Source organism: Myotis lucifugus, unplaced genomic scaffold (genome assembly GCF_000147115.1).
Source record: "Myotis lucifugus unplaced genomic scaffold, Myoluc2.0 scaffold_86, whole genome shotgun sequence".
NCBI lineage: Eukaryota > Metazoa > Chordata > Mammalia > Chiroptera > Vespertilionidae > Myotis > Myotis lucifugus.
In genome coordinates, this window is record NW_005871134.1 from 853,375 (window position 1) to 880,525 (window position 27,151).

The 27,151-nt window shown below is 40.8% G+C and overlaps 1 protein-coding gene and 2 non-coding genes across 3 annotated transcripts in view; 2 read left to right on the forward strand and 1 right to left on the reverse strand.

Moving 5' to 3' along the window:
* Positions 1-22,906, reverse strand: part of GDPD4 (glycerophosphodiester phosphodiesterase domain containing 4) — a 76,102-nt gene extending 53,196 nt beyond the window's left edge. The window contains exons 1-9 of the mRNA XM_023755924.1: positions 22,739-22,906; positions 19,902-20,005; positions 14,506-14,599; positions 10,837-10,896; positions 4,442-4,540; positions 4,278-4,371; positions 3,382-3,459; positions 2,231-2,376; positions 1,805-1,887 (exon numbers count right to left, since the gene is read on the reverse strand). Coding sequence (XP_023611692.1) covers positions 1,805-1,887; positions 2,231-2,376; positions 3,382-3,459; positions 4,278-4,371; positions 4,442-4,540; positions 10,837-10,896; positions 14,506-14,599; positions 19,902-20,005; positions 22,739-22,906 — 926 coding nt within the window. The remainder of the gene's footprint in view (positions 1-1,804; positions 1,888-2,230; positions 2,377-3,381; positions 3,460-4,277; positions 4,372-4,441; positions 4,541-10,836; positions 10,897-14,505; positions 14,600-19,901; positions 20,006-22,738) is intronic.
* A 3,407-nt stretch (positions 22,907-26,313) lies between these two features.
* LOC111826512 lies at positions 26,314-26,430 on the forward strand. Its single transcript, XR_002829853.1, has one exon. It is a non-coding gene; the product is annotated as a small nucleolar RNA SNORA44 (small nucleolar RNA).
* A 205-nt stretch (positions 26,431-26,635) lies between these two features.
* LOC111826513 lies at positions 26,636-26,752 on the forward strand. The gene has a single exon (XR_002829854.1). It is a non-coding gene; the product is annotated as a small nucleolar RNA SNORA61 (small nucleolar RNA).
* The last annotated feature ends 399 nt before the right edge of the window (positions 26,753-27,151 follow it).

Consider the following 27,151-nt stretch of genomic DNA (forward strand, 5'->3'; position numbering starts at 1 on the left):
AAATAGGGAACTCACTACATACTTGGTATTTCCTTTAGCCTTATGAACACTAGCCAGTCCACCTTCATTCCTCCACCTTTCAGAGTCTTCTGTCAGTAGCTTTGTGAATTTTGCCAAGTTTTTAATTTATTTTTTGTTTGTATTATTTTTCTTGGAAAGAATATAGTGAAATTCGTTTACTACATTTATTTCATCTGGAACAAAACTTTCTGCCACTAGCTACACTTGCTACTTTTATACTGACCGGGTCCGCTTTACCAATTTTAGTAGTTAACCATATTTTACCACGTAGTAATTATTGATATTACATTTTTCCTGTTCAAGTTACTGGTGTGATATTCATGTCCTGACTGATAGGCACTTTTTGGTCATGATGAAGCCTAGGCTATGACCATCCATGTAAATGGAGTATGTGGAGATGGCCACTGGAAATGAAGATGCCATCAAGGAGAGAAACTGAGGAGCTGGAAGGATCATCTGCATCATAGTTGAAGTCACAGAAACAAGAGATGAGAGAAAGACCATGTGCCAGGAGCTCGTTGGCTCAGCTCCTTTATCACTTTATGCCATGACCACCAAGCACTTCCACAAATGAACCCAGGAACTCTGACAGGACATCCTTGTTTCAAAACCCCAATCCGAACATTCTGCATAGAACAGTTGTCATGGTTGGGTAATGTCAGGAAATGTAGTTCCAATCCTGGCTTTATCAGTACTTCCAGCCTTATGACCTTACCAAACATTTCCCTTTATTGAATCCAGGTTGAAACCACATTTCCTCACTTTGAATTAGGATGTTCATTTTTCTGTTTGCCTCACAGAAAGGCTGTGAAGGGAGTTTGCACACACCGCTACCCATCTCCGTGAGAAGTCTCCCTCACAGATTGCCAGATGAATTTTTCTAAGTCACATCTTTTAAAACAGTAAGAAATCTGCTGGAACCTATGATGGCTTTTCCATTACACATTTAAGAATCTCCATGATTCAGTCCAATGATCTTGCAGCCATACCTCCTCCTCACATGGCCCTCTCCCATCCCCTACCATATCAATTTGCCATCCATACAGGTTAGCTCACTGATCTACAAAGGTGTTGTTTTTTTTTATTTAGATGCCTTTAAATAAGTTGTTGTCTCAGCCTGGAATATACTCTATCACCATATCTTCATGTAAAACAATATTTATTCTTCAACACTCAACCCAAACACAATTCTGAGTACATAGGTCATTTTTTATATAATAGGAGGTGACCTTTTCCTCCATGTCTGACTTAATCTTCTCGGGAAGGGACACCCCACAAATGGTTTTATACTGTGGGTATTTGTAAACATGCCATGTCTCCTTCATTGGCTGGGAACATCCCTTAGGCAGGAGTACACTGTACTCATTTGCCTCTCCATAGCACTCCAGAAGAAGGCCTGGAATATAGTAGGTGTCCAGGGACTGTCAGGTAAACATATTGCTAGGTAGTGTAGTACATGGGGTTAAGTTGTACTTTTTAAGCATGGCTTGTAATGGGGCCAAATTTGAATTATGTGTGGAGTCTATACATAGTGTGTATGATTTATGACCCTATAATTAAGAATGTAGTGGTACAGATTACAGATATATGCTTGCAAGGGAGAAGTGCCGTGTGTGTGTGTGTGTGTGTGTGTCTGCGCGCGCGTGCAGTCGCGCTATGTGCTCATTGGCATAGGAACACAGGAGAAACTCCCCGAGGCTTATGCTCTTACACTTTGGCCCATGCTGGTCATCTTCCATGGCACTGACCTTATTTCTTCCCCACCCAGCCCCTGCTTTCCTACCTTAAGAATACATCAGTCTCCAGTCCAAAGGCGTCGTTTTCAACAGCTTTCTCAAAGGACATCATGGTGTTCTCAGGCGCCAGCTGTGGAAGAAAGGGACATCAGACCCTTTACCTCAGAGTTTCTCCCCCCAACATTCCTTTTATGGTAGATGGGAAGCCCAACAGTGAGCCCCTCTCTTCCACCCAATAGATCTGGGACTGTGCTCATCTGAGGCAATGTCACTGGGCACAGTAAAGAGAAATGGACTGCGAGTTAGGTGACCTGGTTGGGTTCAAGTCCAACATCTACAATTATCTTTATTCTTTTCATCAAAAGCCCATTCATTTTCCTTTACAGAGATTCCTACGGTTCTGAGGTCCCTATCTCTCACCCATAACCCCATGCACACTGGTACTCACCCACGTTCATCATGCTTAGACCTACCATGGGTGCACCTCTATGTCCAAAGATGGCCGGCTTGGGTCCCAATTTATTCTTATTCTCAACGCAGGGAGAATAAAATCCCCATGGCACCACAAACAGAAATAAAAGGATAAGAAAAAAAGGCAGTCCAATAGCCACTTGTGCAGCTGAAAAAGTTGGAAGGGGGGGTGGAGTGAGAAAAAGAGATAAAAAGGAATGGAGACCCAACCCAAGAAACTAACTATCCCAAAGCAGCAGCCAGTAAACACCCAGTGCATGGGTTTCAGTGCCTCATGGACTGCCTGATTTACTCTCTATTTCCGCCATATCCCCATTTATTTTCAGTCATTAGAAAGTACAGCACTATCCAAATGTAAGCATTATTATTAAGGCAATGGTATTTGACTGAAAATATCCAGGAAATAAATTGTGCAGGAGGTGGAAGGAAGTGAAGGAGAGGGCATGTTAAGAAATACCTCCTCAGGAGTAGGAGTAGAATGGTTGGTGCTGAGAAAGCCCTGAAGCCAAAATGGCCCTACCTAGTATATAAGGCAGTGCAGGATAGTGGAAGGGGCACTGGCTAACAGAAGTCTGAGTTCAAAGCCAGACATCGCAGGGGTGGGGAACATGTGACCCAAGGGCCATAAAAGACCCGTGAAATCATTTGGTCTGGCCCTGCCAAGGTTAAATGTTTGACCAAATATAGCGGGCTAATATTTAAGTTGATAATTTTGTATGGCCTGCAAATGATGATATAAATATCCAAAAGGCCTTTGGCAGATAAAAGATTCCCAACCCTGGTCTAATGTGTAGTTAAGGACACACTGCTTAACCTGCGTCTCCATTTTCTTCATTCTGAAAAATGGGGCTATCTTGCTGCTAACCACTCCTTCATAGAGTTGATATGACAGTATTTACCAATAATAGGTACTCAATGAATATTATGCATTTGCTTCTTTCTCTCTCTCTCTCTCTCTCTCTCTCTCACTCACACACACACACACACACACACACACACACACACACACACACAGCTCATCCACAATACTTATTATTACTGGCCAATCCCCATCACTTATAATTGTAGATCTCTGAGGATTTTACCTATTTGTACATATTTAAGCTACTATGTATACTTCAGTCACTTTCAAATCTGTATCTCCAGCTCTAACCTCTCAGCTTTGTGAGTCTAGCACATGTCTTGATTCTTTTTATCCTATGATGTTCACTCTGGTCTCTTCTGAATCTAGCTAAAATTTCAGAAATGAAAAAGAAAAAGAGTTCATTATTGTCGCCTTTAAACTTTTGCCCCAAAACATTTCCTACAATTCACCCTCCACATACAGATACAAACAGGTACAAACACTCGCAATGCCAACACTACCAATCCAGTCATTCTCTTGTCTCTATCCTTGTACAATCAGGGAGCGAACACTCCCTATGTAACCAATAGTAAACAGAGATACATATAAAGAAGATGTTACTGGTTTCTCAGGAAGGGTGCTGAGAGATAACTCCATTCTCAACACGATTTAATGTATAGCTCTGATTCTTTTTTGTTTCTATGATATTAGGGCAAAGGATGGAGAGCAAATCAGAGGCAGAGAGAGATGTTTCTGCTTCTGCTCTAAGCTCCCAGGTATGACAGGGACTCACAGGTGCCTGCTTTGCGTTACTAGAGCATAACCAGGCATATCTGGACCTCGTATAAGTTCATTAGTTGAAACTAGTAACATCTGAATACAATCTAAAGGAACTGTGACTAGTACTATCACTCTGTCAAATATAACTAAAATGGCCTCTACCCTGCCCCAAACCTCTTTCCATTTCCAGACAGTCACTGTGTAACATCATGGAGATCATTCTTACTTTCCCAGGAGAATCCCTCTTTAGAAGAAGGCCTGTTTGATCAGGAAAATGTTCTGACAGGCCACATGGGGTTATGAGTTTGACCACAAGGAGCATGCCTGAGTAATAAGCTAAGTGAATTTCAAAGTCACATAGTGGTGGCTATCTACCACGCTTGTGTTCGGCTGAGTAGAGTATGTAAGCTAAAGCCAGGACATACCTTCTTGTTCCAAATGGACCAAGTAGTAGGCCACAGGCCAGGAAAGGAGAACCATCAGAGTTATCATGGTCAGATGCACATGGGGAGCAAACACCTGGGAGAAAGCCAAAAGTCAGGCTGACCACATTGGACAAACAGTATTTGACCTACAGGATGATGCTTACCTTCAGTGAGAGTCCAAACGTCAGCCACCTGTCTTTCCAGTAAATGCATAAAATCGACAGAAAAAAAGTGCATATCAGAATCACTAGCATAACCAGGATCTGCAGAAACAAAACAAAACAAAACAATCTCCTCACTTCCAGGCACTAGGCTTGGGTCAGATCTGTCCTTGGGAGTTGTCTGTGTGTCCCCACAATGGCAGGGGCGTTCTTTCCTCATTATTTTAACCTGACCGTCCTGCAGCTCCCTGGTATGGAACTAATCGTTTACCTTCTTTGCTCCCAAGTCTTTGTTGTGTAGCACGGCTGGAAACAAAGCACACAGCTACGTGGTCTGATGCCTTTACTAATTATCACCTCCAACTCAGCTGAGCACACAGCATTGCCTGGCATCTCGCACTCAATCTCAACAATGGCCATTACAGATATTCACTACTTTGTTTTTATTTAACTCTATATAGTCACAAGTAAATAATATTTTGTGATTACCTTTTCTATGTATGTTTTCCCCAACAGTCTGTAAGCTTCATGAGATCAAGTAAAATATTTATGATTATATCCTCGCTGCCTTGCAGAATGTCAACCACATAGTAAGCTTTCAATAAGTACTTCTTGAGCAGATGAAAAAAATCTGCCTGCAAGAACACCATATACCTCATAGAAAATATTAAGACCAAGCTGATATAACTTTAACTTCTTCCCCTTGAAATGTAGTATTTCTACATTTGTCCTACTTTCTAGAGAGCACTTAGTTCCTTCATTTCTACAATATGTGTATCTATTAAAGTAATTGAGACCATAAGTAAACCTCTCACAAAATAACTCCAAACCTTGCCAGCATAAATGTTTAATTTCACCAAATATAGGTTTGGGCAAAAGTAGGTTAACAGTTGTGGTATGGGAAACACAGAATGAAGCTACTGTAATAATCATAACCTGCATGTCTTTTTCCCTCGGAACAACTGTAAACTCACTTTTGCCCACCTCTGTACTTAAGGAAGAAACATTTCCAATCTTTAACAAGCTCTTCCAGAAAATAGAAAGAGAGCAACACTTTCTAACTTCTCTTTGAAGCCAACAAAGCATTAATACCTAAACTCAACAAGGACATTACAAGAAAATAAAAAGTAGTCATGTGCCACAATAACGCTTTGGTCAATAACAAACCTCATATACAATGGTGGTCCCATCTATAATAATAAAAGCATAATATGCTAATTAGACCAGACATCCTTCTGGACGAAGCCGGGGCTGCAAGGGAAGCCCGGGTCCCAGGTGCCAGAGGGAAGCCAGGTGCTGGCAGCCGGGGGAAGGAAGGCCTACTCTTGCATGAATTTCATGCATCGGGCCTCTAGTAAGATTATAATAGAGCTGAAAGTTTTCTATTGCCTAATGACATCATAGCCATAGTAATGTTATTGTGCAATGCATTAGTCAAGTATTTGTGTTGATGCCAGTGTAAACAAACCTACTGCACTCCAATGGTAGAAAAGCACAGTATCTTTCCTATGTTTAGTTTTGTTTAGATACACTAATATTGCCTACAGTATTCAGTACAGCAACATTCTATACAGGTTTGTAGCCTAGGAGCAATAGGCTATAATATTTAGGACTGACTAGGTACACCCTATCATGTTGCAACGTTCACAAAATCGCCAAAGAATGAATTTCTCAGAACGCGTTCCCGTTGTTAAGTGACATATGAATATATAGGCCTATCTCTCCTGTATATATAGATGAAAAAAATCTTAAATAACCTATTAGCAAACCAAATGCATCACAACACAAATATTTAACTGTCAAATCAGACATACACGAGTCTCATGGGATTCTGTGACCTTACTCAATACCAGCCTTAACTAGTGATTTTAAATACAGACAATTATAAAGTATAGATAAAACAGTTTCCCTTCGAGAAATCTGATCCTGCCAAATGCAGATATTCATAAAAAGTTCTTTTCTCTCCTGGACTAGGATACATGCTGGTTTTGAAGTTAACATGTGTGGTGTGTTTTGGGCAAAGTATGTGGAAACACTGCCTCACAGGAGCCTTGGTGGTTATGGAACATCCATATCTTATACAACTCCAGCCAGCCATGTCTCCAACCCTACAAACCTAGAAATTCCAGGTTTCTTTACAATAGGGAACCCAGATAGACCAGGTTATATCCTGCTAGATATGTTCATAGATAATGATTCTCATTATCTTTGGCTAATAAACATCTTTATATGTGTTTCCCAGGAGGTTGTGTTATTAGCATGTTTACAAGGAGTTTGGATTGAGGTCATTCATTCTTTTTTGAGCATGAGGTAAAAGGGGAATGGGTTACAGGCCTGATGCTAACCATGTCCTTCCAGATTTATTCTGAGTACACTAAAACTAAAACTTCAACCCCAACAAAATCTCCCTTGCCAAGAGAAGCAGTCTCTCCTCCCATGTCTAGTAAGTCTAGTCCTTCGTTGGTGTGAAAAACTATTGAAATGAGTACACCTATTAGAGCAGTGGTTCTCAACCTTCTGGCCCTTTAAATACAGTTCCTCATGTTGTGACCCAACCATAAAATTATTTTCATTGCTACTTCATAACTGTAATGTTGCTACTGTTATGAATCGTAATGTAAATATCTGATATGCAGGATGGTCTTAGGCGACCCCTGTGAAAGGGTCGTTCGACCGCCAAAAGGGTCGAGACCCACAGGTTGAGAACTGCTGTACTAGAGCTTCTGAATTCAGTTTATCAGAATCCAGGTATTATGCATCTCAAATTGGTTCTATATCTGAAACCTTGGTTCAACAGTAGCCTATGCTTAATGAAATTGGTGTTATATAAAAGGCAGTATCCAAAAATTTATTGAGAAAAGTTTTCTGTATTTTTTTATTTTCTTTATTAAGGTATTACATATGTGTCCTTATCCCCCCATTGTCCCGCCCCCACCCCTCCACTCGTGCCCTCACCCCGCTGTTGTCTGTGTCCATTGGTTAGGCTTATATGCATGCATACAAGTCCTTTGGTGGATCTCCCCCCCTCCCCCCTACCCTCCCCTGCCTTCTAAGGTTTGACAGTCTGATTGATGCTTCTCTGTCTCTGGATCTGTTTTTGTTCATCAGTTTATGTTGCTCATTATATTCCACAAGTGAGTGAGATCATATGATATTTATATTTCTCCAACTGACTTATTTTGCTTAGCATAATGCTCTCCGGGTCCATCCACTGTTGCAAATGGTAAAAGTTCCTTCTTTTTTATAGTAGCGTAGTATTCCATTGTGTAGATGTACCACTGTTTTTTAATCCATTCATCTGCTGATGGACAATTAGGCTGTTTCCAAATCTTAGCAATGGTAAATTGTGCTGCTATGAACATAGGGGTGCATATATCCTTTCTGATTGGTGTTTCTGATTTCTTGGGATATATTCCTAGAAGTGGGATCACTGGGTCAAATGGGAGTTCCATTTTTAGTTTTTTGAGGAAACTCCATACTGTTCTCCACAGTGGCTGCACCAGTCTGCATTCCCACCAGCAGTGCACAAGGGTTCCTTTTCTCCACATCCTTGCCAGCACTTGTCATTTGTTGATGATAGCTATTCTGATAGGTGTGAGATGGTACCTCATTGTCATTTTGATTTGCATCTCTCGGATTAGTGACTTTGAGCATGTTTTCATGTGTCTCTTGGCTTTCTGAGTGTCCTCTTTTGAAAAGATTCTATTTAGGTCCTTTGCCCATTTTTTTATTGGATTGTTTACTTTCCTTTTGTTGAGTTGTATGAGTTTCCTGTAAATGTTGGAGATTAAACCCTTATCGGAGATAACATTGGCAAATATGTTCTCCCATGCAGTGGGCTTTCTTGTTGTTTTGTTGATGGTTTCTTTTGCTGTGCAGAAGCTTTTTATTTTGATGTAGCCCCATTTATTTTCTCTTTAGTTTCCATTGCCCTAGGAGCTGTATCGGTGAAGATATTCTTTGGCATATGTCTGAAAATACAGCCCAGTGAATGAACAAACACGACCTATAATAACAATTTCTCTTCCATTATGGAATGGGCAACTATGATCATGGTTAAGTTTATTCCTAAGTATCTTAATTTTTTTGTTGCAATGGTAAATATAATTATTTGTTTAGTTTCTCTTTCTGAAAATTCATTATTGGTGTATAAAAATGCCATAGATTTCTGGGTGTTAATTTTGTATCCTGCTACACTGCCAAATTCATTAAATCTAGTAAGTTTTCTAATGGAGTCTTTAAGGTTTTCTATGTACAATATTATGTCATCTGAAAATAATGACAGTTTTACTTCCTCCTTTCCAATTTGAATGCCTTTTATTTCTTCTTCTTGTCTGATCACTGCGGCTAGGACTTCTAGTACTATGTTGAGTAAGGGTGGTGAAAGTAGACATCTCTGTCTGTTTCTTGTTCTTAGGGGAAAAGGTTTTAGTTTTTGCCCATTGAGTATGTTGGCTGTAGGTTTGTCATATATGGCCTTAATTATGTTGAGATATGATCCCTCTAATTCCCACTTTGCTGAGAGTTTTTATCAAAAATGGGTGTTGGCCCTAGCAGGTTTGGCTCAGTGGATAGAGCATCAGCCTTCAGACTGAAGTGTCCCAGGTTTGATTCCAGTCAAGGGCACATGCCCCGGTGGCAGGCTTGATCCCCAGTAGGGAATGTGCCAGAGGCAGCCGATCAATGATTTTCTCTCATCATTGATGTTTCTATCTCTCTCTACCTCTCCCTTCCTCTCTGATCAATAAAAATATATTTTTTAAAAAATGGGTGTTGGATTTTGTGAAATGTTTATTCTGCATCTATTTTATATGATCATGTGATTTTTGTCTTTCAATTTGTTTGTATAATGTATCATGTTTATTGACTTGTGAATATTGTACCAGCCTTGCATCCCTGAATAAATCCCACTTGTTCGTGGGATTTATTGCTGGGTCAGATTTGCTAATAGTTTGTTGAGGATTTTAGCATCTATGTTCATCAGGGATATTAGCCTGTAATACTTTCTTTGTAGTGTCTTTATCTGGTTTTGGAATTAGGATAATGCTGGCCTCATAAAAAGAGCTTGGAAGTATTCCTTCCTCTTGGATTTTTTGAAATAGTTTAAGAAGTATAGGTATTAGTTCTTCTTTGAATGTTTGGTAAAACTCCCCTGTGAAGCCGCCTGGACTAGGGCTTTTGTTTGCTGGGAGTTTTTGTGTGTGCATGTTTTTGTTTTTTTGTGAGGGGTTTTTTACTGCTTCTATTTTATCAGTTGTTGTTTGCCAACTTTAGATGTTTCAATGCATGACTCTCTCAGATGTATTTGTGCATTGAGCAGGGAACCCTTTGTTGAGATATGGCTGTACAGATTGTTGTAACTTCTAGGGGAGACACCAAGGGAATCTCTCATGCCACCATTCCTCGGATGTTATTCTCCATTCTAATCACTCTTAAATTTACATTTCCAGTTAATATGTCTCATTAGAGTAATAGTCAATTTAAGAAGACCACTCAGAGATTTTGACATGTTCCTGATTTCAGGAAATGTATCGAACCCATGCCTGAAACAGTTTAGAAAAAGTAAAGGATGTAGATGGAGCTTCTCAAACACATGGCAGAACAAAATAAGGGAGGTTATGTTGGAAATGGAGGGTGGGGAGGAGCAAAGATGCCTGCTTTCTAGGGATCCTTTGAGAGAAGCCATGCTGGTGCCATTTTAAAAACTCCAAATGAAGGGACCTCACCAGACAAATTTCAAGGGATATAGGAAGACAAGCAATGACTCCACCAAAAGAGTTGTAGTCAAGGTTCTCAGCAGAAGGGTCTCTGAAAATACACACAGAAAAAGTCCATGGGGTAAAGAGCCAACAACTGTGCATTTACCTGGTTCTGATGGACCAATCCCAGATGATCTTCTTGCCCTTCCTTGTGAGACCGTGTTCTTTTATCCTGTCTCCTGTACCCCTGACCCTCCTTTGGTGAAGGAGAGGTAATAGTACCATCATGCTCTCTCCACCAGTGGAGGCTTCCACCACTGGGGAGGGGGTAAGTCTATAAAGTTGGAGTCTGGGACATTACAATAAACTGAATTTTTAATGACTGGCATGAGAATGTTCTTGTCACTATATAGAACTAGGAAAGTAATAGAGCTTGCCTAAGATTTTATTGGGATAGAAGAACAGTCACAGGGTGAATTTAATAAGGAGTAATGAGAAAAAATAAAGTTTGGGTTCAGATCCTTCAGTAAAATCAGTCACATCTGTTAGAATTTCATGAGTTCAATGAAAACAGAGTAAGTAAATCTCTTCTTTCTAAGGGGAACAATGAAGAAAGCACAACTCTGTACTTAACACTGAGTGCCAAAGAAGCACATTCAGTCCTGGTCTAACGTTTCTATGAAGATTCTGATGGCCTACCTTATGACACCAGTACAGGTATAGTTCATACCCTTCCCGAATCAACAAAAATCCAAGTATCTGAAAAAGAAAAGTACAAAAAAGGAGGTTATTTTGAAATCACCAAGTTGGGGCCCACAGCACTGTTCTGTATTCAAATGCCTTTTCACTACATTCACTTCTTGCTATACTTGCACTGTTCAAACCCTGGGAGCTTGCCATGCTGCCCCTCTGCCTGAAAATCTCTCCCTCCCAGGCCACTGACCTTTCAAACCAGTTCACATGCCACCTCCTATTCATAACTCTTACCAGCACCCTCAGGAAGGATTTTTTTCTGGAATTCATAATAAACCACCACACTGATATCCTTCCGAGTTCCCACCAATTTCTTACCCCTAGGATAGACCTTATTCCTGGTATTACTCAGACCCACTTAGGAGAGAACAGAGGTCAGAGGCCAGCCCTTCCCAGCATCATTTAAAAGCTTTCTTGAGCCCTAACCGGGTTGGCTCAGTGGATAGAGCATCAACCTGCAGACTCAAGGGTCCCAGGTTCGATTCCGGTCAAGAGCATGTACCTTGGTTGCGGGCACATCCCCAGTAGGGAGTGTGCAGGAGGCAGCTGATCGATGTTTCTCTCTCATTGATGTTTCTTTCTTTTTCTTTTTTTTTTTTTTACATTTTTATTGATTTTAGAGAGGAAGGGAGAGGGATAGAGAGATAGAAACATCAATGATGAGAGAGAATCATTGATTGGCTGCTTCCTGCACACCCCCTACTGGGGATTGAGCCCACAACCCATGCATGTGCCCTTGGCCAGAATCGAACCTGGGACCCTTCAGTCCGCAGGCTGATGCTCTATCCACTGAGGCAAACTGGCTAGGGCATCATTGATGTTTCTAACTCTCTATCCCTCTCTCTTCCTCTCTGTAAAAAATCAATAAAATATATTTGAAAAAAAAAGCTTTCTTGAGGAACCAATGTCACCGTAACAACTTTTAACCACTGTTGTTAACACTGGCATTTAGTCAATAAATCTTAGATTTCAATGTAAATCTAGTCCGTCACAAAGTCAGCATAGGGATAGAAACTGAAAACGGGAGACTTCAGATACTTAGGACGTTACAAGAGTTGGAATATATATGACACTTACCTTTTTATCAAAATAATTTTATGTATATGATTTCATTTCTTCTTTACCCAGCCCTATAAAATACCATTATATTAAATATTATCATTCTCATTTCAAACAGAAGAAACTGAGTCTCAGAAGTTATATGACTTGACCAAAGTTTCAAAGTAACTCAAACACAGAATTGAAAATAGAACCTAGGGCTCCCTCTTTGTTCACTGTTGTATGCATTGCATGTATCTATAAAAGGTAGGGTGTAGGATTTGTTAAAAAATATTCATTATTCCATAGTAGAACTCATTCCCACCTTAGAAACTAACTACAGCATTTCACATTTATTGTCTATGAAAGCAGTATAATTCAATGGCCAGAGGCTGGCCCAGACCACATCATTCATCTACATTTTCCCATTATAAAGAAAGTATCTAGCCCTGGCTTGTGTGGTAAAATGGTTAGAGCATGACCTTGCATACCAAAGAACCGTGGCTGCAATTCCTGGTCAAAGGCATACACCTGTGTTGCAGGCTCGACTCAGGCCTCCCCCCCACCCCCCCGCCCCCATCTCCAGTTTGGGCACGTGTGGGAAGCAACCAATCAATGTGTCTCTCTTACATCGGTGTTATAATGCTCTGCCTTTGTTAGTTACTTTTTTCTATGATTAAGATGCCCTACTAGATTCCAAACTCATTCAATTAAGGGACCATATATAGTAAGGTTACATTTCATACCTATCTCTTTGAAGTGCTCTGTATGAAAACAGAAAATGCTTATGTTTTGTTGGCCTCTGTATACTTAGTACTTATCACTCACATCATGATTAATAAATTTTCTTGAGAGAAAAAAAAATGCAAATGGCACTTTATTTGGGGGTTGAGTTCTTTTATATCAGATAGTAAATCAGTAGTGACAAGAAATCATGAAATCAGAGAAAGACGTAGATGCCCTATGTACAAATGGGCACTGAAAAACTCCAATTTCCTAAACGTGTGAAACAACACACCAATCATATGAATCAGCTTAAAACTAGGTCTGTTCCCTTAATTAAGATTAGTGATTAATGTAATCTTTGAGTTATTTTACAGAGACAGCACTACACCTGTGTCACCCCATCCCTCAAGACTGAGGAATATTTAAAGAAAAGCGAGGACTGAAACAGACATTAACAAAGTACTTTGTGTCTTACATGGAGACCAAATTAGATTGGACTGAAACCAGACACCGAGAAATTGGACACTAACCGAAGTTTTTAAGTATATTACAGAGAGAAAAAAAAAAGAAACACACACACACACACACACACACACACACACACACACACAGGAAGCTCTTCTCCAGTCCCTCTGCCGAGACCAGCAAAAACTGGTGGACACTGGCTGAGACGAGTTGAGCTAACTGGAGTTTGTGCAGGGAACTCTTGAAACGTACCCTTTTCCACCAAACTCCGCCAGATTGGAAATCCTCTGTGCTTTCCTTTGCCGCTCTCATATCCCTTACTATCTATGCCTAAATCTCAAAATTATCCAATTGAACCCTTCCAAGTATAAATGTATGAATATGTATAACCTCCTCTTTCCCTCTTCCCTTAAAACTTGTCTCAGGCCTTTCTTCCAGGAGACTGGTTTGAGCCTTGCCTCTGATCTCCCTTGTGTAGCTGCCTCACAATAAATCCTCTCTCTCTGCAAAAGACCACTGTCTCTGGGTAGGGTTTCTCAGTTGCCTGGCGGGAAACAAACCCACTTACTCTAAGCCAGTGGTTCTCAACCTTGGCTGCACATTAGAATCACCTGGGAATCTTTTTTAAATCCTGATTTCTGGGCCTCATCCTCTGGAAATTCTGTTTCTTTGTTATGGGGTGAGGCCACAACATTAGTAAAAGAAACAGAATTTCTGGAGGATGAGGCCCAGAAATCAGGATTTTAAAAAGATTCCCAGGTGATTCTAATATGCAGCCAAGGTTGAGAACCACTGCTCTAAGCACTTACAGTTGTCCTCCATAAGCTTCCACTTCCACACCTTTCTCTTGCCTGGCCTGAATTTCTCTCCCTACATGACACTAACTATGTAACAACAGAGGCAGGGTCACTATTGCCAAAAGACTTTTGCTAACATGTAATTTGCATCTGAACTAGCAGACTAGCATTTGCATATTATAACAGGTTTAAAAAACTAGTTAATTTATAAAGCCCCAAAACACTAATTCTCAGGAGATGGGAAATGAAATGAGTTAGTTCAATACATAAAGGTTAATGTGAAGCTCTGGGTGCCTAAAATAATATTGACTGAACCATAAAATGGGCTTATGAAACAGGGGAATAGAAAAAGGATGTTCTGCCACCCTTTCAAAGGGTCAAAGTGATAAGATGCATCCTCTAATAGCCATTTTTCTCCATCAGTCCCTTGTTCCTAAATTTCAAGCAGTTGATGTAAACCTCAACGCTACTTAGACAAGTGATCTTAGGTTCTGAGGACTCCCAGCACCACTGTGCACCATACCATAGACAGGAGCACCTCATGAGGCTACTCAGAAAGGGAGTGGGAGAAATGGGGAAGGTTACTCACCAACAGCAATGAAGTGTAGACAACCAAGATTCCAAATAAACTCAGCAAAAGAATGGACCAGAAGTACCAGTATCCTGTAAGTAGATAAACAACCCTGCAAAAATGTGTTTCAATCCTTAAAATATAGCAGAAAGTAGTAGCATCTAAGACTAAACTAAATGAGGCAATAAGAAAACTGAGGGAGATAAGAAGAGAAGCATTTTGGGAACATATATGTGAAGAGCTTTGGGGATATTCAGTTAGGAGTTTTAACTCTGACCTATAGTACTTTTGGGTACTTTAATGGGGGTCTGTATAAGTGGTATGATGTTTTAATGTTATTTAGAATATATACTTAAAAATTATGTCCTCTTTAGAGAGCAAAAAATAATACAGAAATTCTGAAATGCCAAAAGAGAAAAAAATCATCCATAAACTCACCACCCTAATACTTTCCATTTTGGCAGGTTCCTTGTCCATGCGACTACATATTTTTTTTACCTAACTACAATCATAGCCACCACATTAATTGCTCTATTCTGTGTAAGAGATTTGAGCTGTTAAAACAATCCTGATGTGTTATTTTCCAAAAGTAGTTTATGAGAAAAACTACTAATGATTTGCTAAGAGAAATAGTGTTATACTTGGTCTAGATATCAAATGTCAAAAAATTTAGAGACTTCATTTCAAAATAACAGAAATTACTTCCTCTCCATGTAACTTGGAGAAGTATATTTTAACAATATAACATATAAACTAGTGAACATATAACCACTTCAAAACAAAGAAGGAAATTCTCTTTGGTCAGGGGTGTAAGACACACCAAGAAGCAAGAAACAGATGAGGAACCATTCTAGCAAAAGCCATTCTAGATCAAGACACTGGTGAGAGTAGTCCATAGATGAGTCTACAACCAGGAATAATAAGATGTATAAGGAATGTGAACAAATGAACTGATTAGAGAACTTGCACCCAACTAGATATTACTAATTGAACCATCAGAAAAGAAGCACAGAATAAAAATATCTCAGCTATTCAAAGAAATAAAGGAAGGACTCACATCCACGTAACAGAAATAGGGTGTTTTAACAAATCATGGTGATTATTAAAACCATAAAACAGGGACCTTGAAAAAGACCATGAAAGATGAACTAATAGCAGTGTATATGCAGCCAAAAAAATAATCAAATGGCTTAAGCAAGTAGTGATATTGACTTTGTTTTCCAAGTGATAAGGAAAGTAAGGGCTGTCATTTAATAGTGCCTCTACCTTTATAAGCATTTCTCTGGCCACATTAGATTTTTTTCACTTTTTTCAATCTAAAAGATCTTTTGTATATTCAATCACATGGAAATAGTATTATTAGTTTAGTTCAGCTCAAAACTCACTCACCAAACTCAGGTGAAGTGCTCACCCACCTGCTATGAACTACAGGCAAAGGAAGAACTGTTTTTGTTTTTTTCTCTCTTTTTATCTCCCCTTTTACTACTTCATCTGTACTCATTCTTGGTGGCAGTGGTGGGGTAACAAAAGGGAGTGAGAAGAATGAAAAGGCATTTAAGTGAATGCATATACATCAGTAGGATTGGAAAAGGGTCTTTCTTAGCTATTCCTTCTTTAAACTGTGAATACACAGCTGCTGATGACCGTATAATAGGCTCACTCTACATATATTCAAGCAGTTTTATCCCTGCTCTGGGCCACTATGTTACCGTCCTCTAGCAGCATGATCACAACCCCTGTTGGATGAAAGCTTTCTCATTCAACCGAGACAGCCTTCTTAGGGCAATCTCTTCAACTAAATCTACACTCTCTGCACTTATGTTTAAAGAAATAGAATAGGACCTTCTCCCTCCTTCCCACAGCTAAAACATGCAGCTGTCCGGCATCTTCTCCCAATTCATACCCCACATACCACAATGCTCTATATCAGCATCAATTGTTAGCTGACAGTAACGCTGAGAGAGAAAAGATATGTTGTTGTGAGGCACTGGGAACCTTCACATAGCAAAGAATGGGGAGACAAGTCTACTCCACTCACACTTGGGGGGACTAAACAGTCCCCCATGCTGGCACATGGACTTACTTGGACTCAATCCCTCTGAGCTCCAGCACTTGGCAGCAGCACTGGGGGAACCAAAGACACACAGGGAGGAACTGGACTGTCTGGCATTGGGGCAGGAACTCAGGGGCAGCTTTCTCCCAGATGGAGGTGCTCACAGGGGTCATTGTTCCTGTGCTGGGACCTTCCTGATCCCATAGCTGACTGGCAGCCATATCTGAGTTTCCATCATCCTGGCTCACACTGTTTTCTCCACTCTGGTGATTCCCTGAGACCTGGGCTCATCCAACTTGCAGCCCCACCCAAGCTGTTTGCAGCAGCTTTTCCATATGAATGGCCTGTTCTGGCTCAGGCTTCAGATTGTCCTAAAATCTCTTAAACAAGCAGCAGCTGGTGTCAGCATGCCCCATCCTATCTAATAATAGACAAACATGGTAATTGACCATACATCTGATACGCTTCCCATTGGCTAATCAGCAGGATATGCAAATTAACTGCCAACAAAAATGGCGGCCGGCAGCCACACAGCTGAAGCGAACATGAGGCTTGCTTGCTCCAATGATGGAGGAAACCAAGGTTCCCTGCCTGCCGCAGCCCAACTCTGAGCTCCAGAAGCAACAATGTTTCAATTATAGAAGCTAAACAAACCCCAGATACCTGCTTTCAGCCAGCCGGGGCCTCAGAGCTTAGAGCGCCAGTGATGGCAACAGAGTTTCAATTATAGAAGCTAAACAAACCCAGATGCCTGCTTTCAGCCAGCCACGGCCTCAGAGCTGGAGCCGGGCCTCAGCTGGAGCCGGCTCTCAGCTCCAGTGACAGCTATAGAAGGTAAATAAATCCCAGAATAAAAAAAAAAGGAAAAAAAAGAGGCTGGGAGCTTCAGTCTCCTGCCAGCCTGAAAACAGCCCTCAGCCCTTCACCCAGACTGGCCAGGCACCCCAGTGGGGACCCCCACCCTGAAGGGGGTGTGACCAGCTGCAAACAGCCATTAGCCCGTCATCCAGGCTGGCCAGGCACCCAAGCGGGACCCCCACCCTGACCCGGGACACCCTTCCGGGCAAACCAGCCGGCCCTCACCCATGCACCAGGCCTCTATCCTATATAGTAAAAGGGTAATATGCAAACTGACCCTAACAGCAGAAAGACTGGGAATGACTGGTCACTATGACACACACTGACCACCAGGGGGCAGACGCTCAATGCAGGAGCTGCCCTCTGGTGGTCAGTGTGCTCTTACAGGGGGGAGCTCTGCTCAGCCACAAGCCAGGCTGATGGCTGCCAGTACAGCAGTGGTGGTGGGAGCCTCTCCTGCCTCCTCAGCAGCGCTAAGGATGTCTGACTGCAGCTTAGGTCTGCTCCCCGCTGACAAATGGACATCCCCCAAGGGCTGCGGGGCTGCCAGAGGGATGTCTGATTGGCATCTTAGGCCCAATCCCCCGGGGAGCAGGCCTAAGCCAGCAAGTGGTCACCCCGAGGGGTCCCAGACTGCGAGAGGGCACAGGCTGGGCTGAGGGACCCCCTACCCCCGAGTGCACAAATTTTTGTGCACCAGGCCTCTAGTCTATAATAATAAAAATGTAATATGCAATGGCCGAACAGCAGAACGACCGTCCCGATGACCTCTGGACAACCTTCCAGATGAAGCCACAGCTGAGAGGGCCAAGGCAGTTGCTGGGGCTGTGAAGGCCTACTCTTGCATGAATTTCGTGCATCGGGCCTCTAGTATGTACATAAAGGAAAGGAAATCACTATCCTGAAGAGATATCTGTACCTCCAGGATTGTTGCAGCTTTATTTACAACAGTCAAAAACATAAAAACAACCTAAGTGTTCACTGATGGATGAATGGATTAAAAAATGTAATACATACACACAGAGAAAGAAATATTAGTCAGTCATGGAAAGAAGGAAATCTTGCTATTGGCAATAACATAGGATGGACCTTGTGGGCAATATGCTAAGTGAAATAGGTCAGATGAGAAAGATAAATACTGTATGATATCACTTATGTCTATATCTATATCACTTATATGACTTTAAATCTAAAGAAACTGAACTCATAGAAACAGGAAAAATATTAGTAGTTGCCAGAGCCAGGGGTGAGGGGTCAAAGAATTGAGCAAAGGCGGTCAAAAGGTACAACTTCCAGTAATAAGATAAATAAGTTCTAGGGATATAATATACAGCATAATGACTGTAGTTAACAATACGATATTGTATATTTGAATGTTGCTAAAAAAGTAGATCTGAAAAGTTATCATTTACAAGAAAAAACATTTGGAGCTATGTGAGGTGATGTTAACTAAACTCATTGTGGTAATCATTTTGTAATTTATACATATATCAAATCATTATTTTGTATACCTTAAATTTATAATGTTATATGCCAATTACATCGCAATGAAACTAAAAGCAAACCCTCAGCTAACAGCATACTCAATGGTGAAAAGGTAAAAGCTTTACCTATAAGATCATGAACAAGTCAAGTATGCCCACTCTTGTCACTTTTATTCAACATAGTATTAGAAGTCCTAGCCAGAGCAATTAGGCAAAAAAGCAAAATAAAAAGCATCCAAATTAGAAAGGAAGAGGTAAAACTGTCACTACTTGCAAATGACACAATATAGAAAATCTTAATAATTCTACCAAAAATTATTAGAACTAAGAAATGAATTCTGCAACATGTTAGAAATCCCAATTCTTGGGTGCCACCCCAGACTTGCTAAATCATGGATCCTGTGTGTGAGGCCAGCAGATTGCGCTGTAACAAGCTGTCCAAGGAACTCCAATGCTTGTTCATATTTGAGAACTACTGGCCTGTATCGAACTCCTGTCACTATCTCTGGGACCTTCCTGTGCCTCAGTCCCACGTCTGTAGAATGGGGAAAATAATGGTACACCTATTTCAAAGGGTGGTTGTATGTTTTCAAAAGTTGAAAACTGGTACATAGCCACTATTATTATTAACTAGAGGCCCAGTGCACGAATTCATGCATGGGTGGGGTCCGACCGGCCTGCCCCCACACCGGGGCCAATGGGGGAAGAGGGGGGGAGAAGGGACGTGGGTGGTTGGCTGGCCTGCCCCGCCCCCAGTTGGGATGGGAGGAGCTGATAGGGGGCAGGGCTGGCCAGATTTGGTCCCACTGAACATAGGTGGACCGGGAAGTATAATAGGAGAGAGTGCTCAGCATCCTTACCCCACCCCAGGGCAGGCTTCCATTCACCAAGTGTGGAAAGCACAATTTTGCCCACCTTCTCTCTTATGACATTGGATCTTTTCAACCTCAGATACTATCCAGGTGGCTATTAGACCAAAAAGCCCTTTCACAAATGAAAACACAAAAAGTGAAACTCACCAGTCAAAGCCATGATATTCATTTGAGGTTTCTATCCACACGAACAGCAAAACCACAGACACGCAAAATGCAATTACCAGAAATGGGTAAAATAACTGCTCTACCTGGGAAGAAAAAATGAAAGTCAAATTTAACTCCATTTATCCATGCTACCTCAGCAATATCTGTATACACTTGCCAAAGCTCTGTATAGGTATAGGGCCATGCATTACTCTCCCAGTCTGCAGTGAACACTGTATTACTTTGACCCCTATGGAATTTTGTACAAGCCTATTATAACATTACACTGAAATGAAATTATGTTTGTATTTATTGTGACAGCTTCTACTCTGAGGAACAGGAACTTCTAACATCGTTGTATTGCTAATATCTAGCATAGTTCCTTAAATGCAGCTGGCTCTCAACAATTATCTGATGAATTTATACAATTCTCTATCTACCTAATTTTTTGATGACTCATTCATTAATTCATTAATTCATTGTTCATCAGTTAATTTAGTCATTTACCTATTCACATTTGAAGAGGGCATATACAGCTTAGGAAATAAAGCTTTTTTTGAGTAGCTATTTTGTGTTAGTACAATGCTAGGGACGTCACAAGCTACTTTCATTGATTTATCTATCAATATAGCCATTTATATTAGGTATTATTGCCCTCATTTTTCAGAAGAAAGAACTAAAGCTCAGCGAGATAAAGTAACTGACTCAAGATCAAACAGACAAGTAGCAAGGATACTGACCAGATCTGTGAGACCAAAGCCAGGATGGAGGACAGTCAAACTGAGGCTTGAAGGCAATCCCCTACACTGAAAATCATGTTACAAACCAGCCATGTCAGAGGTTGCAAAACCCTCGTTGAGAACATTAGGTTTTGATTGCAGAGCTATAATCCTAACACCTGTATTGCAAAAATAAGAAATCCGTCTCTTAGGGACACTGCTTTTACTGTGTTAAAAATAGGTAGACTAATCCCTACCCTGATTAAATCATGGGGTGATTGTGAATAAGAAAAAAAATAAAATGGAAAACATAGAAACGATATTCCAAAAAGATGGAAACATAACAAGTTTCATAGCATTAAACTGCCACTTCTGAGTATCAGAGGATGGAAAGCACACCACTGTGCTTCACTATCTCTTGACTTCTGACTACCTTATTCCTCCTAGTCAGGAATGCCTGCACAATCATTTATATATGTGGAAGATCACTTCCAAAGGCAAGGACTCCAACATATTAATAAAAATAGCTAATAGTTATTGAGTGCTAATTGTGTGCCAAGCCCAATTCTAAGTGTTTTCCACATATTATCTCTTCTATCCTCATGACAAATCCTATTGGTGGGGACTATTGCTATCATTTCCCTTATTCTATTGAGGAATCCAAAGCACCAGAATGTTAATTAATCTGCCCAAGTTCCTGTAGTGGTAAAGCTCCAATTTGGTGGTAGTCAGTGATGAAGCCATAAATTGAATCCAGGCCATCTTTCCCAGACCCAAGATCTTAGCTCTTATGCTCTATGCTCGACTCCTTCCCCTGAGTAGAAATGGGGCCGTGAGAATTACCTACTTCAATTCATATAACCAGCCCAAGGGCAAAGCTGGAATTAGGACTCAAACATACCCCAGGCTCTGGTCCAGGGATTTTTCAACTATGCCACATTGCCTTAAATGTCATCATTCCCACAGAGCCTCCCTTTAGCTTTCTCTCTATGCCAGCGGTTCTCAACCTGTGGGTCGCGACCCCTTTGGCGGTCGAACAACCCTTTCACGGGGGTCGCCTAAGACCATCCTGCATATCAGATATTTACATTACGATTCATAACAGTAGCAACATTACAGTTATGAAGTAGCAACGAAAATAATTTTATGGTTGGGTCACAACATGAGGAACTGTATTTAAAGGGCCATAAGGTTGAGAACCACTGCTCTATGCCCTTCTTTATAGCTCTCGTGTGACAACTTCATCTCCACATAATAAATATCTTTTTAATCAATTCACTCTTTTCCATCTTTACTATCACTTCTCGAGTCCAGGCCACCAACATCTTACCTTGAATACTGCCATGGGGTGAGGGTAGGCCACATGCCACCACTCAGGCTTATCAGAGTTCTTCTTTAGGGAAAATCAGGCATTAGCCTGACCAATAATAAAAGAATACCTTGCCCTGGCCAGTGTGGCTTAACTGGCTGAACGTCATCCCATGCACTGAAAGGTCACCAGTACGATTCCCGATCAGGGTACATGCTCATGTTGTAGGCTCAATCCCCCATCTGGGTGCATGCTGGAGGCAGCCAATTGATGTTTCTCTCTCATATCAATATTTCTCTCTCTCCCTTCCTCTCTCTCTTTCTCTTAAAAAAATACATGAAAAAAACATTTAAAAAGAATAAAAATAAATAAAAGAGCACTTTGTTTCCCACTTGCTTTTTTTCTTTCTTTCTCATAAGCAGAGCTCGTTTGGAAAACTCACAATGAAGAGAAAATTAAATATTCAGACATTCCTGTAATCCCCTAGACAAAAACATCTAAATGAACTTAAACTTCACTTTTTCTTCAAGGTTCAACTGAGTGAATAAAAGCAAAAGTGAGTGAATGAATAAATGAATGATAAAAGAGGTAGCAAGGAAAAGGAGAAGTGAAGACTAACAGTGAAAGAACACAAGCACATGTTTCAGTAAGGTTAACTTTGGTTCCAGGATTGCGGCAGACCTTTCATGGGAGAACTAGAGCCCAAGCATGCCCGGTTCGGGAGATAATGAGCCCTCATGGTGGTAGGGACCAGCCCACGTTCCCCACATCTCAGGAAGTGTGGTCTATATTTCCACATCTCTCTATACCAAAGAGCAGCAGCAGAATCGACGTCCAGATTGCTTCTCTAGTTTGCCTTCCCACTGACAGCTGTATAAGCCAGTAATGTAGGTGACATAGCACTCGTGATTGCAATTGTCTTCTATGCATGAAGAACACCTTTTCGATCTTGTCTCCTGCTTTTTCTCCTCTTCCATGGTTCACCCTTTTGCTGCAATGACAAATAAAACAATCAGGATCTAGTACTCCCTTAAATGTTACCATTCTACAGAAAATTCCATAAAAAATGATTTCTTTTTACATACATAATCTAGGATACTGTACTTAATTCAGCACAGAAGACTAGAGCTTCATGCCACCTTCCCACTAACTTGAGTGTTTATCTCGGTCATTGCACCACTCACTATTGTTTTCTCAGCTGTAAAACAGGACCATATTCTCTGCACTAGCCAACTAATAGATGCTGAAAGCATCACATTAGATAATATATACAGACGATGTATCTTTTAAAGTAGAATATGCTATTGAAATAACTTGAGAACTTAGAGGTATGGACGAGATATATGAAAAATACAATCCTTGACTAACAGGTGACTCACACACACAGTACCTGCCCCTTTCCTTTCTATCCTCTCCCATATGGAATCGGTTAGGGGTAGCCTCAATTAAGAATAATGGAATATTCAAAAGAGCAATGCCTGGAATAAAACAAATTTATTGTTTCTTTTGCCAACAAAAAATTTCAAAGGTAGAAAGAACAAATGATATGGTATGTGGCTTCACAATGTCACTAAGAACCCAGACATTATCCACCTTGCTGTTCCTCTGCAGCATAGGGCTGCTTTCTCAGGGTCCAATGTGGCAGCTCAAGCTACATTCATTACTTCAGATTCCAGCTAACAGGAAGGAGGAAGGAATAAAGAAGGATGCTTCCCTTTTTTTTAAGGACATTTACAGAAACTGAACATGGTATTTCAGTGACAGGGTTTTCTTACTCGTTAAAAAAAGGAAAAACAGATATTGGGGGACATATAACTGTCACTACGGCATTTTCTCACCCCACTGTGATAGGAGAATGTTGTTCTCATACTCAGGAACTTTCAGAGAATGTGTGGAATTTTGGGGAAAAAGAACAATGTATTTAAAAACAAACAAGAACAGTCTTAAAGGACTTGATCCCAGGCAATAGTCTCTACCCCTGAAAACTTTGTTATGCCCCAATTTGTTCTTTTGTGAAAAGGACTCCAGTGTTGTAGTTAATAGTACAGAGTCTGAGTGGCCACTTTTGGCCAAAATGGAGTAACAGGGACTACAGTAAATCTCCCACTTTAAGTGACTAAAAATCTGGGGAAAAATATGAAGCCACAGTTTTCAGACAGTAGACAAGAGGCCGTGAAGGACAGCAATCCATCAAAGAAAGGAAGTAAAGGAAGTGAGTACAGGCATATCTTGGAGACATTGCAGGTTTGGTACCAGACCATCACAACACAGTGAATATTGCAATAAAGCAAGTCAGGTGAATTTTTTGGATTCCTGTGCAAATAAAAGTTATGTTTATACTCTACTGTAGTGTATTAAATATGCAAAAGCATTATGCCTAATAAACAATGTACACACCTTAATTAAAAATATTTTATTGCTAAAATAATGCTAACCACCAATGAGCCATCAGCAAGTCATAATCTTTTTTCTGGTGGAGGGTCTTGCCTTGATGTTGAAGGATATTCTTTAAGAAGAGGAAGAGGAAGGAGAAGGATCAAAAATATGGATAAAATCGCAGTAAATAAGTATCTATCAACAATTGAATCTAAAAATCAAAATAAACGAACAAGGAATCTGATGAACAAAATAAACTGATGAATAAAATAGAACCAGAGTCATGGAAACATGGAACAGACTGATGAATCTCAGAGGGAAGGGGAGATGGGGGGTAGAAATAGATTAACCAAAGAACTTATATGCATATATGTATTCCCTGTGGACACAGACTATAGGGTGGTGAAGGCCTGGGGTGGGGTAGGAACAAGGTGGAGGGGAGCAATGGGGGGAGGGGAGAGGAGAGAAAGGGAGACATCTGTAATATTCTCAACAATGAAGATTTAATTTAAACAATGTCTGATTTAAACCTAAATACAGAGTGGGGCAAAAGTAAGTTTACAGTTGTTTGTATGGAAAAAGACATGCAGATTATGATTATTACAATAGCTTTACTAACTCTGCTTTTTGAGTACTCACAACTGCAAACCTACTTCTGGCCCACCCTTTATATATCTACTAGAGGCCCAATGCACAAAGATTCATGCAAGAATGGGCCTTCCTTCCCCTGGTTCCATATTTCCACCTTTGCTCAGCCCAGAGTCATCTTTCCGCCTTCCCACGCTGGCTGCCCAGAGGCCTGGAGTGGCTGGGGTGGTGCGGAAAGCCTGCGATGACACAAGCGTCCTGCCCCACCCCTGGCCACTCAGCACCTGTGTATGCAAATTAGCCTGCTATCTTTGTTGGGTTAATTTGCATACCCACTCCAGATTGGCTGGTGGGCATCATGATGGTACAGTCAATTTGCATCTTTCTCTTTTTTAGTGTAGACAATTCCTTTTAATGTAAGTGGACTTCATGCTCCAATTTAAAAAACACAAAAATTGTCTAGATTAAAGTATCAAAACCCACCATATGCTCCTTATAAGAAGTTGATTTGTTGAGGTAGAAGGAAAAAGATATAGTACCTGTGTGTGTATGTGTGTGTGTGTGTGTGTGTGTGTATATATATATACACTATTTCATACCAGGATATGGCATGTACCAACCAAAGACAAAACCTCTGTAACAAAAACATAAGCATTTACTACACACACATCTGAGCTGACTGACTACCTGTTCTGCAGCTCTAGACTGTCCTCAGCTAGGATGACTGGGGTGACCTAACTCTGCTCCATGTGTCACTCAACCAGGTTAGCCGAGGATGGTCTCATGGTGATGGAAAATGTCCAAGAAAGAGAGTTCCACTGGGCAAGCCCATTTCAAGCCTCTGCTTCAAAGGATGTCTTGAGGTCAAAGTCAAAAGCAGAGCAGGTCAACTCATGGTAGGCAGGCATTATCAAGTTACATAGCAAACAGTGTGAACGTAAAAGGTGTAACTAATGTAAGGGTGAGAATTAGGGCCAAACAATACAATCTACTTACTAGCAGATCAAAAAACCCTGAAGCAACTAGAGTTAATAAAAACAAAAAGGGACATTCCATAATGATAAAAATGATTTTTTAAAAAGAACTTTCAATTTATAGGCACCCAACCACATATCCTCTATAGGAGCAAAAGACAAGCCCACAAATAGGGCGAAAGATTTACCACATCTCTCTCAATAATGGACACAATAAACAGATTTTTTAAAGTCTGTAAGGATATAGAAGATTTTAACAATTGATTAACAAACTAGTCTAACATTTATAAAACACTGTTCTCAATGACGATAGAATGTACATTCTTTTCTAATGGAAATGGAACATTTATGAAAAGTGATCATGTATTGAGTACACAACTGGTTGTAATAAACTTGTAAGAATTGACATCTTAAGAGCACATTTTCTGACCACATTGCAATTAAGCCAGAAATCAGTAAGAAAAAGTTAACTATCTCCAACTGCATGCAAGAGCAACCTGGAGAGACTTTGACAGCTCAGGTCAGCATAATACCTGCAGCTGCCACTCGCCTTTCCTATATCTCAGGACCTGGGCTTGGGAGCCTTCCACCTGGGTTCATGCAGGTGGATGTACTGAATCAACTTTTTGGTTTAGAGCTTTCACCCTTTTTTTTCCTGTAGGTCGCCTCCATGCTTCCTGGCAGTGTCTGATAATGACATAGCTGCAGATACCAGCCTGTTGCTGCCCGTTTTAGAATAAGGTAAAGTTAGATGTTGAAAACAACCTGACCCTCCAGTTCCCTTTCCCATCGGATCGGAACACCGATCTTGGTGGTCGTAGAGAGGAAAAGTAATAGTGAAGCTGGCCTCAGTGCTTGTAGTCTGTAGGCTAGTTTCAAACAAGGTTAAAAAAAAAAAGATAACTAGAAAATGGCACACTTGGTAATGAAACACTGTGTGTATAAAACCACATGGATCCAAGGAAAATAGTCACAATGAAAAACGAGAAAAAAAAGCTTGAACTAGTTGATGATGAAACCGGAAGGAAAAACTACAGGAACCTGGTGCCTATGTTGCACATATCGAATTACCGAAGAAAGGCAGTTCGAACAAACATCGCTGAGAGGATGGTAACGGCCGGGATGAACAGCTGGACGAAAGGCAGCACTTTAACCACAACCACTTCCCACGCATCTGCATGGCCTTTACCTTGGCATCTACCAGCCCGGCAGCCAAGTTCACAGTGAAATGTCCCTAACGTTCAGGAGGCGGGAAGAGGGCCGGGCCTCAATCATCAGTTCCCC